Source organism: Zonotrichia albicollis, chromosome 1 (assembly GCF_047830755.1).
Source record: "Zonotrichia albicollis isolate bZonAlb1 chromosome 1, bZonAlb1.hap1, whole genome shotgun sequence".
Taxonomy (NCBI): Eukaryota; Metazoa; Chordata; class Aves; order Passeriformes; family Passerellidae; genus Zonotrichia; species Zonotrichia albicollis.
This window is the reverse complement of record NC_133819.1, coordinates 115,544,173-115,560,330: the sequence shown is the minus strand read 5'-3', so window position 1 is coordinate 115,560,330 and position 16,158 is coordinate 115,544,173. Positions and strand designations below refer to the sequence as shown.

Genomic DNA, 16,158 nt, shown 5'->3' with positions numbered 1-16,158 from the left:
ATCATCCAGTGCTAGTGCTGTTTCACTCTAATCAGCCCTAAGGAGTCCCTTTACAAGAACCTGGATTAGTCCCATTTCCTGGTCTAGGTCATAACAGTTGGATATCAGGAAAAGAATCATCACAAAGAAAGTGCCTGGGCTCTGAGTCCCTTCCCACTCAGGATATTCTCTGATTCTATGATTAGAAGGAACTGAATTCTACAACTCCATTTATCTACTTGTATACTGCAACTGCTGAGGAAGAAAGGTCATAGTAAGACTTTGAAGCTGGGCTGGAACAAATCAAAATGCATCAAAACAAACCCTGTATTATACCAGCTGTCTTATGACTGGCATTTTACTTGAGAAAAAATAGAAAAAACACAAAGGAAAAAGGGGCATTCATTTAAAATCAAGCCAGAGAATTTTTCCTTATTGAAAAAGAGGAGATATTAGAGCATTCCAGGCAGCTTGTCAGCATGTGGCAAACGAATAAAAATGACATCTTGGAATGGCCTGGTATTTCTGAATTAAAGAAAATAAATTTACCAAAAAATAAAAAGTAAAGTGTGAGAAAACAAAACCCTATCTGTAAATTCACCTATTTATCAGCAATTTCCTGGGTTCCGTTCTGTAATTCTTCACTCGTTATCTGATTGGAAGTACAATTATTTATTAGAGAGATTTTAAAAACTTGTTTTTTAATCAGACAATGACATGTCTTTATGAAGTAACAGCATTTCCTACCTTTCCAGTTACACGGCCACTGACAAGAGCAAGAGCAAGAGATGGCATTTGATGACTGCTGAATATACATATATTTCTCCTTTTGACATTTACATCAAAAAGACCTAAGAGTTAAATGAAAAAAAAAAGCCAGAAATATGAAAGTCTAATAATTCATATTTGCATTTAATTATAATAGAGCGTTTATCATTTTCAAGGAAAAAGAATTACCTATGTGTTTAACTCAACAGTTTGACCTCTCTGATCAATAAATTCTCTCATTCATTCAGGAAAGGGCATCTAGGGACTACTGTCTCTTTTGCTGCCTTGAGGAGAAAAGCCCTGAGAGGTAATGATAAGGAACAAATTTCTTTTTATCAGCACATATGTTTAAAAAAAATCCATAAAAAGGAGCTGAGAACTCCAGCATAATGATCTGGGCTCTAGCACTGAATTTAGATGATAAATAACAGATGATGTAGGGAACATAAAGCTCTCAGGTAAGAAAAGAGACTTCATTTTCTCTATACTCATATTAGAATTTGTATAGCAAATCCTGCAGCATAACTCATGGCTTCTCAAATTTTAAATCTGGCCAATTTTCCAAACAATTAACTCTTACAGCTACAAAATACTGATGAAAGGTAAATTCTTGCCATTTTTTATTGTTCCCAGGGACAACAGTGATTTTTTTTTAAGCAACTGTTCTACCAATCCATTATGTTGCAGTTTTGTAAGATGCAGCTGTCTCTGGAGGAGTCCTGTGGTGACCTGGAAGATTCTATCACTTCAGAAAAGTCTGTGTAAGGTCCCTGTGTAAAGTCCTCGGTGAGATGTCAGAAAGACTGAACCATTCCATCAATTCCAAGGGAATAAAATACATGTACCTAATATGATATGTATTAGAGTTAAGTGTTACTAATGCAGGAGGAGGAAGGTCAATAAAAGGTGGAACTGGTAGACTACCATTAACATCAATTACAAAAATGGAATAAAATGAATTTATGCATACACACACACACACACACACACATATATATATATACTCCTTATTAATGAACTCTACCTAAATTTGAGCTTGTTATCTTACATGGATCTAAGATAAAGACTCTAGCTGTCCTTGCCATGTGAGTTCTGTGGGAGCACCAAACTGAAGATGACAAGTTTTTCTATTTGGTAAAGGAAAGCCAGTGACAAGACACCATATGAGAATTTGTGTGTGTCTGTATAAACTAAGCATATTTTCTGAGTCCTTATAGTCATTAACACATATGTATTTTAAGCAAGGAAAATGTTTAGTATGATTATATACTCTTATCCATTTTAGGAATCTCAATATAAAAGTCTTTCTTTGTATCTCTTATGCACACATCCACATGGGAAATACTTTACCATATTTGTTTTTCTTGTCACCAAGAGCATCAACTCTGCTATCTGGGTACAGGCAAACGAAGCCACGAGTGACCCTGTTGTAAAATTGAAGTGTAATGCCTTTCCGAAATTTCCACTTTTCTGCAGCCCACTAGTTTGGTACACAACAAACAGAAAAGACTTATGAGAAGAGGATACACAGGAATTTGTCATACAAAGCATTCAACTGACCTGATTTCACTCAAAGCATCATTTCAGGGGTTTAAATTAAAATGAAAAGGTATACTCTTACAGTTTTTTCTCTCTTGAGTTCCAGCTCTTGTCCTGTGTGGTTAAAAACAGTGTAATTAATTTACAGAAATTCTTCATTCCCTTTGAGACAGTTTTCTTCCCCACCAATTCTCACTTACTTCCTGGAAGCATGCTGGCATCTGTCACAGGCAGTTCTCGAGAAATATTGCCATCATCCTGTCCCTGGTCCAGCCACCTAAGAACCAGAACCTCTTTCAGTAATTACCTTGACTGGCAACTTCCAAAGTATGCAAGACACTTGTATACAATACTTGCTGTCCTATGCATTAAAGTCTCAAGGCTGACAAACAGCAATACAAAAATCCAGCTTTAGTAAAAAGAGATTAACATTGGAAAAAATTATTTTTCTTTCTTGTTCTTGGTGAAACATAAATAAATGCTTTCCTGGATGGAGGTAAAAGGACCTGACCCAATTGTTACATGTCAGAGAACTCGGATTCATCCCAGATTGATCATGAATTGTGCAGTGATCACAATGTTTGTTCTTCCAGTCTGCAAGAAGGTGACAGCAAGATGCAAATTGTTCCATGCCCTGAAAATCCCTATAGAAGGAGGCAAACCAAACAGTGGCAACACTTTCACCAGGTCTGAACTGTACTTTCATATTGCCTTTGTACACAACTACTTATGTAAGTTAACTCCATTTGAGTCAAAAGCATGCCCACACTCAGAGCAAGACAGCAAGCACGGCATCAAGCTTTAACAATAACTAGCACATACCCTGCATTTTTCTGCCTGAAATGGATTTGAACTCTCCCTAAATTATGTATGAAGCCAGCATTATAGATCTCTTCATAGCAGTTCATCTCATCTCAAATACAGACTCAAAATTAGGTCAGGCAAGGATGAGGTGCTGTATCTGATATGCAGAAAGCCCTTACTCACACATAAATCAGTTTCAGTGTGCACATCGCTCACTCTGGGCTGTCTCAGGCAGTTATTTATTCACTCAGAGGAGTGAGAGGAGGAAATAGAATTGGGGTGCCACTGGCAAGCTGCAGCTAGACTCTTACGTGACTGGACTTTACCATTCCTAATATTTGCACTGATATTTATCGATTAAGATTTTTCCGCAAGGTGTTGAGGATTAATCAGGCATAGATAAAGCTGTAAATGAGTTATAGAACAGAAGAATCAGAGCAGCAGCATCTGCAGGGGAAAAGGCAGGGAAGTTAGGATCGCTTCAAATTACGTTGCAGCTGAGTGACGGGCTGCAAAGCAAATGAGTAAAGGGGATGTGGTCAGGCAGCTGCATTTGTGATTGTCATTTCACAGGATCTTAAAGGCTGATCCTGAGCTCACTGAACCCCAAGGTAATCTCCATGCTAACTTCAGTAAATCAGGAGATTTGCTCGAGAGCCAACAAGCCATTCTTCTGAAAAGCCTTGCATTGCATGACATGGAAGAATGGATGAACCTACTGGTGTCAGATACAAGGTGTTGGATACAGAAAATGTGTAACAAAAGCCTATCTTAAATAGTTCAAAAGGTGCCAGAATGGAAAGTTCCCACACAGAACTTTTTATTGCTTTTTGCTTAGTTCAAAGACCAGATGTTTGACCAGATACATCTCTTAGAGCTGTAAGAAGACCATCAGACTATCTCAAGTCTCTTCTTAGGAAGTACATATTTCCCCTTACAGGATATTTCAGGAGAAAAACTAAGGGTAGTCACAAATTTATTAAACATCTAACACAAATCAAATATAACCAACCTGTGACAAAGAAAAATATAATCCAAATCTGTTATAGGATCCTTGATTACAACTTTGTCCAGAAACCATCCATTTCCTTAGAAGAAATAAAGTGAAAAACAAAACATTGTTCATTAAAGAAAAATTGATGCGTTTCATTGCGTCAGACTTCCTGTAGTTTTCTCTCTTCTACTGGAACTACAAAATCTGCAGCTCCACTGGCAGGTTGAAAGAGTGACAGCTACCCTTACAGCTAGAGAGAGGACAGTACCTGCTCTGGGTACTCTGGAGCTTCTTTATAAGCCTGAAAGCTGCTGGGTCTGTCCCTGCCTACATCCCTCCCTCCTTTAATATTGCCATCCTATAAGTCTTATTCGTTTTGCCCATCAAAATAACAACAAAATTATATAGCAGCTTATGATGGCTTAAAATAAGTAGCTGTGTTTACAGTATTTAGGTTCAAGAGTTTGAAAAATAGGACTTTTGATAGTAAGCATTTTAAGTTTCACCATTAATTGGAAGTCTAATGACAAGATAGGGTTACAAAAATCTTCAATTGCATCTTTACAATGTAACTGATAGTGCTAATCCATCTAAAATTATAATAGCTCATTTTCACTTTAATACAAGACACAAGCAATGTTTAACATGAAAACATTCCCCCTCCTCACAGTTTTTAACAGGGATTAGTAAAAAATTACTATCAGATGCTGTCCTTTACATAATGGTTGAGAGTAGAGCACAGGTGAGATTTCTGACCTGATCCAAGCCCATTGTGTCCTATAACTATCTTGTACAAACATCCAAGGTGCACAGCTTCAACAGCAAAGATGTCAGTCTGTAATCAACCAACAAAATTTCAGAAAAATCTAAAATGCACAGCATTCTTCAGCCACGAATTTCTGAAGACCCAAAACCCCTTATAGCTCTTTAGTCAAGATCATAATTTGAAATATTAGCTGATGATAAAGTGAGAGCAAAACAGGAAGGTCAGGTTTCCTGAAACAGAAGCAGAAGCCTGATCACTTTGCTAATGGGAGTAGTGCTATTCAAATGAATGGGATCAGAGTCAGAAAAGAGAAACCTGTTGAAAGCCTCAATGGCCAAACCATTACAAATTACAGCAGATTTCAGCATTAGAAATGTGGATATAAAATTAAATTTCATTTCCTCTTTGCTTATTAAATAAAATTTTTAGAAGAATGAAAACCAAAAGTACACAGTTTACCTATTTTTAAATGAAAATTCTCACTTCCAAAAGCACTGGTATAACTTTAGAAAGCATTTGCAGCTTACTTAGGGAATTTTTGGAAGCAATTGGAATGTAGTAATTATCTCTTTTTCTAACTGCAGCCTTCTTGGAATCACCACCCACCCAAGACAGAAAAGCCAGACAAGCATATCAAAAAATGCCCTTTCACTTACTTGTCCTTTTAAGAACTTCTTGGGTTTCTGTGACCTGAGCAGCTGTCTTGATCCTGTATCACCTCTTTCTCCATAGACAGAAATGTAGACATCAGCCTCAGTTCCAGCGTTCCACAGGTCTCCTGTTGTCACATGCACTTTGTAGACAGTCACTGACAATAAAAGATGACAACCTTTCATATCACAAGCACTATTATATAGTTACAATAGCATCTAGCTGGCTGTAGAGTCCAAAGACATCTGTGTAAAGGACAGGGTATAAAACTTTAAAAATTCTATTCAATAAAATAAAATATAAAGTTGATTTATGTTTTCTGTGGTTGTTACATTTATTGTTGTGTCCCAGACTGTCACTTGTGGAGAATGCAAACAGAAGTTAATTTTAAGTGCCCAGTAGCATGTCTTGGAGCAGCATCATTTGAAATCATCATAAACTGAAAAGTAAATCATGTAAATCCAAGATTAGAGCCACCATAAGTGGTGAGATCAAAACTATAAAAAGCAATGGGAGCCATTAACATTTTGAACACACTGGTTAACCAAACAGGCTAAAATCTAGCACCATAATTTTAGTTTTCTAAGACCTCAGAACACTGCATTGTGTTGTTATTTTAGCAATTAATGCTACAGGATAGAATCATGGAATGGTTTGGTTTGGAAGACACCTTTAAAGACCATCTAGCCCTTGCCATGATCATGAACATCCTCAGTTACATCAGGTCACTTAGACCCATGTCCAACCTGACTTTGATTGCTTCCAGGGATAATTAACCTCTCTATATTCCATGTGGAAATCCTTTAAAGCATATAAATTTAGGGCAGAACAACTAATACTTAAATTCAATAAATCATTTAATTAACAAGAATGGATATTGCAAGTAAAACTAAATTTAAGTTAAAATATGATGAAACTAAAGACTATGTTACATAAAAATATCTACCAACATAAAACAGTGGTACTTAAAATGCAGATGTAGGAACTCCATAAAATCCAGAAGTAAGAGAAAACATGCAGTTATAATCTTCAGTATTAACATGAGAAAGGCAAAATTTATGCCAATATACACTAACAATATTTTGTTAGACCAGATGAGGCACTAAGAGAATGAAAGGGGAAGAGAAAACCTCATTTTCTGGCACACAAGCTCTTCTTCCAAGGGTAGGTGAGTGTGTGCTTCTCTGTCTTGCAAGCAGAAAAAAGTTTCTGAACCACTGAGTTCGAAACAACATCAATATTATGATCATTCAATTGTCAGTTTCTATTTGAAACATGTTATGAAGCTTGGCTGTAATTCTCTGAAGGAGACTGTTTCCAGATATCACTCTTCTGATGGCCAAACACCTTCCTTTAATAAGCACTGAAGATTTATTCACCATCAGTCCATATCTGCTATTATGCTAGGTGGCTGGTCAGTGCTGAAATTTTTCTATTCATCCTTATTTTTTCATGATTATCTCTCATTTAATTACGTAGGTTTTTTGTGCTTGTTACTAATCAACCTTTAAAGAATTCTATTTGGAAAATGGAAATACTTCAGCAAAAACACTAAACAGCCTGCACGGGTTTTAATGTGCCCACCCAGTACACCAGTGGTAATTTCCTTCTGGCATGAGAGCTAACTCATTTTGAGATCAGAGCCTCTGAGCTCCTATGAAGTATGTGGTAAAGGCCAGCCACATTTAACACACAGAAGCTTTTGACACTCTTGACTTAGCACCATAATCAGGCACTGTTTTTCCCAGTGTATGCCTGTCTCAATACTCAAAATAGTTTTCATTTAGCAACTGTTAACTCATACTGCACTTTACCCATATAACTTCGCATGTCACCACCTCATCTTGCCCAATTTTTTCTTTGCACCCTCCACGAACATATGTCCCATAAACAGACCACAGCAGAGGGAGAGAATTAATTTCTCTAGACCAACAATTCCACACATAGTACCACAATAATGCTCTACTGCAACAATTTCCTCCTTCAATAACTACCTGCTTTCCAATTCCTGTAAGAAGAAAAGCAAAGGTACACCATCTAGCAACGCTGTGTGTCCCTGATTTATTCTCAGGATATAATTAATGATTGTGTCATAAACCATGAGCAGACAGGGACAAAAAGTAGAAAGATTCAGGATAAAACGTCAAATGAATGCTGCTCAGTCCTCCAGCATTACAGCAACAAAGTCTCTATGTAACACTTCTTAACAGTTTAATTCCCATGTTTTTCCTTTGAATAAAAAAGAATGTTAAATCAGAGAGTGCTTCAGCCTCTTTTTATTCAGAAATTGGTTTTAAAGTACCTCTCATCATCTCTCTTTCACAATGAATCCAGACCCCTTCACTGTTCTGTTATCAAACTATCTTCTCTGAAGTTAAAAGCTGTGTTCCCTTTACACTGTCTCATGCAGAAATATAACACTGGCAAAGAGACACAGGGGCTGTCTTTCAATTACTAAATCAGAGATGAAACTGCCTTCTCCAAAGCCTTCTGCATGACCCCTTTTACACTGAAGCTGGTAGAAATGCACAGAAGCTCTTTTCTTCCTCCCTTGTGTGAGAGAGAAATTGTTAACTACAAAATGCAGATTGAGACGTTGGTTATAAGTGGGTCTTTGTGCTTTTCATGCATGAAGATTACTCAATAATAAAAATCTTTCATTGTATCTTCACTTCAGAAACAAGGAAAGCTGCTACTCAGAAAGAACCCAAAAATTAGGATGTTCAGAGAATTACAGAATATTCTGTGCTGGAAGGGACCCACAGGGATCATTGACTACAATCTTAAGTGAACAACCCCTATAGGGATTGAATCCACAACCTTGGCATTATTAAGCACCATGTGCTAACCAGCTGAGGTTGTCCAGGTCTGCATCTCAGGATATTTAAACAGAAGGACATTTGGGGAAGAAAATATACTGCAAATAGGGTAATAGAGCATATTCAATGCGATATGTCAATTATCATTAATTAGCATTTATTCAAAGGGGTGAGGAGGCACTTGACTTTTATACCAGTGTGTTTGTATGTCCCCATATAAAAACAGTATTGGTCTCCTGACCAAAGAGACCAAACCTGTGAGGAAGCAGGCTGAGCACCTCTGAGGCTTCTCTTGTTATGAAGATCATGACCACCCAAGACAAAAAATCATTGTGGTTAATGTGGACGGGCCTCTCTCTCTCTCTAGAGCATCTTGTAAGCTATTGACATCTGCTAAGTACTGAGGGAAATCTCCCCAGTTATTCTTTTTCTCTTAAAACAATTTTGAAGCACAAACCTGGTTTTTTTCCGATCTTCTTAAGAAGGCTCTTAGTGTCAGAGCTCAGTCGTCACAGAGAAGCATAAATACAACTCCAGGCCACCCATCTCTTTATCACAAGAGTAACTCTCCCAAGGTATGTTTTCCCACATCCATTTTTTAGACTTCTGCCTCTTGATTTTATCTGCATATATCCTCTTCCTCTAGCCTGCACCCACAATATCTGTTACCACTGAAATACCTGTTACAATTTCAACTTTGCAAGATCAAAATAAGGGACCATAGACACACCATAAAGCACTGATAAATTGTTAAACATTTTGAAAAAGGTGTTTCAAAGTTTTTAGAGAACTTAGAATGGAAGTTTCTCTCATCCCATTAATTTTGTCCTCTGCAGCTGATATGATTTTTGTGGGGAAGAGAAGAGGATTTGTCCCAGGTGGATCTTGCTCTAGTGAAATCCTAGCACAAGTAATACCAGTGGTGTTATGGCTCTTCCCCCTCTAGCATCACACCCTAATAGGATGGGAATCTGCCACAGTATTCTCGCTCCCTCACCCACATCTCTCCCAGGACCCAAGCCCTTGTAATTTTCTTACAAATTTTCCAGAAAAGTACAATGCCATTTGGAGAGAAGGGATGAACAAGCACAGACTTTCCACCCCTTTGCACTGATCAAGCAGAGGGATCATTAGCAACATCAGGGACTGGTGTGGTAGAGCAGAACACTAAAACAGTGCAACAACAGCAACACACAATAATTTTCATATCCTTTGGAAAAATTCACCTTTAGAATTACTATACAATCTCTCTGTGAATAATGGAGATTTTAACACTTACAGCCTCCTGAAATATTTATTCTGAAAGATTTATTCCACGTCCAAAAATTAAAAGTATTCTGGAAGTCTGAGCCACTTACCAGAAAGAGACTGAAACAGCAGCTGCAATGGTAACACTGGAGCTATAATCCTCAGTTACTGAAAACAGAGTTTGTGATCTGGCTCACATGCTGGCTTCATGATGGTTACATGTCTGACATGTCTTTACTGTTGCCTTTGTCTTAAACCAAACATAAGCACAGAAAATCTTACCAAACAAGGAATCCACTTGAAGAATGTGTGAAATTCAAAGCATTAAAGACTTTCTCATTTCTTTTCCAGTGCTTTTTAACTTTCCACCTGACTGTGCACAGTAACAACAGGAAAGCAAAGCAGAAAAAGTGTTGTGGCAGCCAAAAAGTAATAGAAGGCCTGATGAAAAATAATGAACTCCCCTCTATCGACATCAGTCTGGGCTCTGACTTTGCTGATGTGGTATTGTGCTTACCTGGAAGAATAGGCTGACCCTGCTGGAAAACAGGAAGCTCCACAGATATTTCCCCATCAGCCTGGTCCTTGGCCAGCCATCGATGTGCAGGGAAAGAGAACTGCTCCCCTGAGAAAAGGTTCAGCAACTGCACCTAAATAGCACCAAGAATTCCAATTTAACTTGCTGATCACAGAGCAGATGGAATAGAACATGAAACATGTGGGATGCTGTTGAAATCTGTGCAGGTGGAGCTTTGAGGATAACCACAAATCCATGGGTTTGGAGCATTTCTGCTCCCTGGATCCAACTGCCCAAATCTGACTTTTGGCTGAGTCATATTTGAAAGCTCAGGGCAGAGTAACTCAAGTGCAACTGAGAAATGTTGATTTGTCAGCTCAGGAGCACTCCTGACACTTTTGTCAGCTCAGGAGCACTCCCACAAGCTGCAGCTGCTGCTCCAGCTGGTACATCCATGGGGGCTGGCACTAGGTGGCATGGCTTACCACAGACAGGACTTCTCACCAGGAAGCTTGTCAGTGCTTGTATCTCTATTCCTTTAACTTTTATCAGAACAGGAATTAAAGGGACAGGTTTCAATGTGACATAAATAAACCATGAAAGTGCCCCAACACCAACTGAGACCTACACAATGCCCTACATTATTTTCTTCCATGCCCAGCTTCAAGCATGTAGCAGCAAAAGGACCATATGCAAACCAGCTTAAGGAGGAAAAGAGGTTATTTTGTACTTCAAAGTATTCCTTAGTAAGCACTTCAGAGGCTGCTGTATATTTTAACAGTCCCTGATTATGCTAATTTATACTCATATCTACAGTAGATTTTGGATTGGCAGAGAGAAGGGAAGACACTCCTACTTGTAGTTTCACTCTGTGCTTTGCAGAATCTAATCTCCTTAATTTGAATATTGAACAAACTCAGATTTACTGGAAACATTTTTATCTCTCTTGCTGCTTGAATATTAAAATTTAAAGACAAAGATTCATCTTGTCTGACAAACCTGGCTCACCTTAGCCTTTCAGCATCTGCGATGAAGCCTGAAAGGGAAATTTGGATTAGCAAAGCAGCACCTCCGTGGACATTTCCTGGTCTGATATCATCTCAGTACAGATACAGACACAGAAACCATGGGACACTGATGGAGAACTAATGTAACTAACTACCAGAAAAGCTCTGTAGTTGTATAAAATGCTCTTTTCGTTTTAGTTCTTCCTGAAAATAAATGTAGGTTTCCCAAGAAAAAGCGATGCTAAGTGTCTGCAGGTTTTTCCTCTTGTGTGAAGTCTAGAAATCAGTGACTGTATTCCTTTGTCTCTGAACCATAAAAACACTATCTGTAAGGTTTGAATGTATTTCCTTTTTTTTTTCCTTCTTTTCTTTCACTTTCTGCCCACAGTTGCAAAGAGGGAACGACCTGGTCCTGGCTGATGAACCACTCCCTAAAACTGTATCTGATTGACTGAGATTACATAGAGACAATTAAAACTTATAAGTAAATAACTAAAGTGTTAATTACACAGCAGCGTTGGGGTTTTTTTTAATTTTACTGTTGATTTCAATTAATATATCCTAGGTGGAAAGAAGGTTAATAATAACTTTTTGGGTTTTTTTCTTTCCTTTTATTTTTTGTCAGACTTCCTCAGTCTCTCCTTTTTAAATGTCTGTCTCCAAAACTCACTACAGCTGGAAAATAGCTAAAGCTATTTTACCTATATAGCTATTTTAGCTATTATAAAACCTAATAGCTAGGTTTTACAATCAGGCAGTCATCACTTAAATTGAAAGAGATATAATCCCCATAATTCTATTAGGAAATCTCTTAAAGTGATAATAGTTTACTCTTAGATAGTTTAGTCTTAGATAGATAATATTTCAGTGTAGACATGAACTGGCTAGAGGTATGAGCTCACAGGATCTTGCCTAGACTTCAGTTAACACTTCCCAGATCTCTTCCTTCTGAGTCACAGGCCCAGGTAAACACAAGCATCAAATAGCCACAGATTTTGAGCACTGATCAATGAATATTTGACTTCAGTGGGCACTTTGCGTTTGATAGATCTAGATATATCATGAAATACAATTTAAACATTGAGTTTACCAGCAGCTGCTAAAGCTCTTCATAAACTGCAGTCTCTTAACTGAAAGACAAGAAGCTCTGGCACAAAGATGGAAAGGTTTCAGGCATGCATACGACATAATTGGCACACATAGTATCACACTGGATATTAAGATAAAAGTTAGATCCTTTAGTTTCCAGTGCAGAAACTTCTATATTATACTTCCCAACCAAATCTTGAAATGCAACCATCTCATTCTCTTTGCTTTATTATATTTGCTTAGCCTGCATCAAGATATATTTTACATAAGGAGAGAAAAGGACCTCTTCTTGTCACAGACACAGAACTAGAAATATTTGCAATGTACCTCTGGTGCTGTGCACAGGGACCCATAGGCATCAGGGACAGATCTGGGGAGGACTTGGCTAGGCTGGCTTCAGTGACTTTGTGGGTTTAAGCAAACGCCAGACACCACTCTTTGTAGCATACAAAGACTGTAGAAGACCCAGACCATAGCAGCTAAGTCAAGCAGTCTTCCCTGCTGCCCAGGCACACATTTTTAAAGAAACATAATACATTAAATTGCAAACAGCCAACGCAGACATCATAAGCTGCTTTAATTCCACACAAAACCATTCCTTCATAAGTAATCCCTTAAATGAGGGTGAAAGCATTTGGTGAGGCTAATATAATCCCAGGGATTTTTTTTCTTACTCATATTTTGAGTCCACTATCATAGTGACTGCTTTTGGACAGAAAAAAATTCTTTCTCACTGCTTTTACCTCTTTGCAGTGCCAGGCAGGGGAGTTTCCTGCATTTGTGTGTCCTATACGTATTTTGTAGAGATGTCCTATGTTCCTAGTATTGACCTGCAAAAGAAACACAACTAAGGAAACAGAGATCTTTTGTTAAAAGAAAAGATACACAACAGAAATTCATTTAGAAACTGTAAGGTGACACTTTTGATTTAAGGAATTAAATATTCTGACATTTAAACAAGCCCTTCCAACATATTTTACTTCAGATAATCCTTAGACATTTGGGTCCTCTAAAAGACAGCCCTCAAAAATCCAATTGGCCTGCCAATTCCATTTAAATATCTTCAGGAAGTTGCTGTAGTAATTCCTGGCTGAATATTTGCCTCAGTGGGAGGTGAATAGAGACCATATGTATGACAAAAAGCAAAAGTGTCTTGACCATAAAACCTGTCTCAGTTTAGCATACACCCTAGTGACCTGCTCTAAAATTATTTTTCCTCCCATATACCTCTGAGTTTCTCCCTACCCTTCCAGGATTGTATGCCTTACAATATTTGGAAACAATTGTGCTCAGCTTTGATGCTTCTTTTCACAAAAAAAATTTCAATTAAATCAAGTTAAAAAGCTGTATTTGAAAGATTAGCTTTTGGGCAGGCTGGATGAATATGTCCAGTACAGATAACAGGGCACTGAGGGAATAACTTTGTGTGAAGGTTATTCAAACAACCTTACTATGAACTTAAGTGTAGAAATAGAAAGCTTATCTTCAAGGAACTGGAAGTACACCATCAGTCTTCCTTCCTCACTGTATAATTTGTTTTGTTATAATGTAGGCTTGATTTTCTCTCCTGTTGTTTTCCGTGGAATTAATTTTTGTGTTTTCATTGACATTGTATAGAAGGGTATGAACTGAGTTACCTGTATCATGAATTTCCCTGAACTCAGTGTTATAAAATATAAAGAGGCAGAGCAGCAAGGATAGGCCACAGTTATGTGCAAATACAGTGCACTCAGAGAGCCATTTCTCTTTCTATACATTTCAGAGTAGGTTCTCCTTAATTGTATTCAGTGCTGTGGGTATTGCCTAACAGAGGAATCCTGGATCTCAAACAATGGGACTTTCCTACACATTTTGCATTTAAAAGTCATCATTACTTTTAAATGGTGAAATTAATTTTAGTAATGGCAACAGGAAACAGCCAACAACATGTATTGTGAAGAGGGTCTTTTAATCTGTCAGGACCTGCTTACTTGTTTTATCCACTCCTTTCAATCTTGCTGCTTTTGATATCACGGATGGAGAATGATATCTGTATCATCTGTATCAGGGGTGCTGGGTTCTCCTGAGAAAAGGGATAAGAACTGCACTTCCTGCACCCCAAACATCTATGGGGCGACTGTGGCAAAGGTGAGCTCTTTGTCAGGGCTGGCATCCATCACCTTTTCTCAGAAGGGGAGAGGCTACACTGGATAGTAATGATGGAAGAACCTCTTTGTCATATGGCCCTGTAGCAGACACCTGTAAACAGCCCCTGACAATCCTCTATACACACACAAGCTACGCAGATTGTGATAAAGGACCTAGTCTGGCTCACCTAAATCACCACCATGTAAGACTAATTGAGGAAGAATTTGTTTGTGTAACTGGAAGCAGAAGTAGTTTCAGATAGATTTATTACAGGTATAAAATTTGCCAGTATTTCAATAAAGCAGCAGGTGTTTAACAAGGTTAAAATTTTACTCCATATCCTAATTCTTCACTTCCTCATTTAATTTTTAATATTCTAGCCCTGTTTCAAATTTGCAAACTAAACAATTAGCTATTGTTGTATGTTTCTTGGTATTTTCTTGGACACAATGCAAATAAAACAGAAGTTCTTCAACAGACAATAAACATGTTGAATCAAATGAGCTTTGGATAAGTGATTGGGAAAGGATACTAAATTTAGCTCTACATTTAAGTCTTGTTTCTCATTTCTGTATATGTGCAACATACAAAAAGCTGCCTTTTTATCACACAGAATTTGAAATGTCATGCAATCTGGCAGGAAGCAAGAGGGCAACACAATGAATATATATTACTTACTGTGAAGATGTCTTCATTGCCTCTCTGAAATAATTTTCCTTTCTCTCCATCGAGAAAAATAGGACCTGAACTGCCACGATCCCCATACAATGCAATATAAACCTTTGAGCTTGTTCCTGCAGATGGCACATCACTGGTGAGGACTGACACATTCCATTTCCTAGCTATCAAAACATAAAAAGACCTGCTGAATTACTTAAACTCACGATTCTTAAATAAAATGCATTTTGTTAATCAAAATTCTAAGTAATAGCATGTCAATGAATACAGAAATATGTATTTCACAAAATTACAGCAGGCAAATATTGAGTTTGCTATGTTTGGCATGACAAGAAACGTCAGGTTGCATTCATGTCTTTTATTCTAAATGTCCTCTATGACCTAATTTGAATGAATGTAGATCACCTTTCAAACACAGTTTTGAAATATTGTATTAAATATGGGGTTCTCCTTACTTTGGAAATATCAGCTCTACTCAATGCAGTTCTGTGTAATGACAGCCTTGACACTCATCACTTTAAACATTAGGAACCCTGAAAGCAAATTAGCTCTGCTGAAAAAGAACTGTTTAAGAAAGGATCTGTATCTCTGCAGAGGTGTGATCAGCTACACAGATGTAGCAGCTTGTTTGGAGCACACTGAAGCTCTACCAGCCCAGGAAGGACTTTGATCTGTTGGAGAAAATCCAGAGGGGGCCAGCAAGCTGATCAGAGAGATGAAGAACCTCTGCCAGGAGGAAAGTCTGACAGAATCAGGTTTAAAGAGAAAGCTTCAGGCTGGCCTTCCAGTAACTGAAGGGAGCCTACAGGAAAGATAGAGAGGGACTATTTACAAGAGCATGTAATAAAAGGAAGGGGGGCAATGGCTTCAAACTGAAAGAGAACAGTTTTAAATTAGATATTAGGGAAAATTCTTCACCATGAGGGTGGTGGGGCACTGGAATATTTTGACCAGAGAAGCTGCAGATGCCTCATCTCTGGAAGTGCTCAAGACCAGGTTGGATGGAGTCTAAGTGGAAGGTGCCTGGCCACTGCAGTGGGGGTGGAACTAGATAGGTCTTTAAGGCCCCTTGCAACCCAAACCTTTCATTCAGCTGAAATTAGCTGAATTGAATTCCTTGTTTTGCTTTGCTTGTGTGTGCACCTTTTTCTTTACCTATTAATCTATATCTC

The 16,158-nt window shown here is 38.0% G+C and overlaps 1 protein-coding gene across 1 annotated transcript in view; it reads right to left on the bottom strand.

Moving 5' to 3' along the window:
- Window positions 1–16,158, bottom strand: part of LOC113458545 (lipoxygenase homology domain-containing protein 1) — a 168,715-nt gene that overhangs the window by 135,414 nt on the left and 17,143 nt on the right. Inside the window, exons 4-13 of the mRNA XM_026791313.2 lie at window positions 14,987–15,150; window positions 12,925–13,011; window positions 10,086–10,218; window positions 5,507–5,658; window positions 4,841–4,919; window positions 4,103–4,178; window positions 2,487–2,563; window positions 2,369–2,400; window positions 2,098–2,227; window positions 727–830 (exon numbers count right to left, since the gene is read on the bottom strand). Coding sequence (XP_026647114.2) covers window positions 727–830; window positions 2,098–2,227; window positions 2,369–2,400; window positions 2,487–2,563; window positions 4,103–4,178; window positions 4,841–4,919; window positions 5,507–5,658; window positions 10,086–10,218; window positions 12,925–13,011; window positions 14,987–15,150 — 1,034 coding nt within the window. The remainder of the gene's footprint in view (window positions 1–726; window positions 831–2,097; window positions 2,228–2,368; window positions 2,401–2,486; window positions 2,564–4,102; window positions 4,179–4,840; window positions 4,920–5,506; window positions 5,659–10,085; window positions 10,219–12,924; window positions 13,012–14,986; window positions 15,151–16,158) is intronic.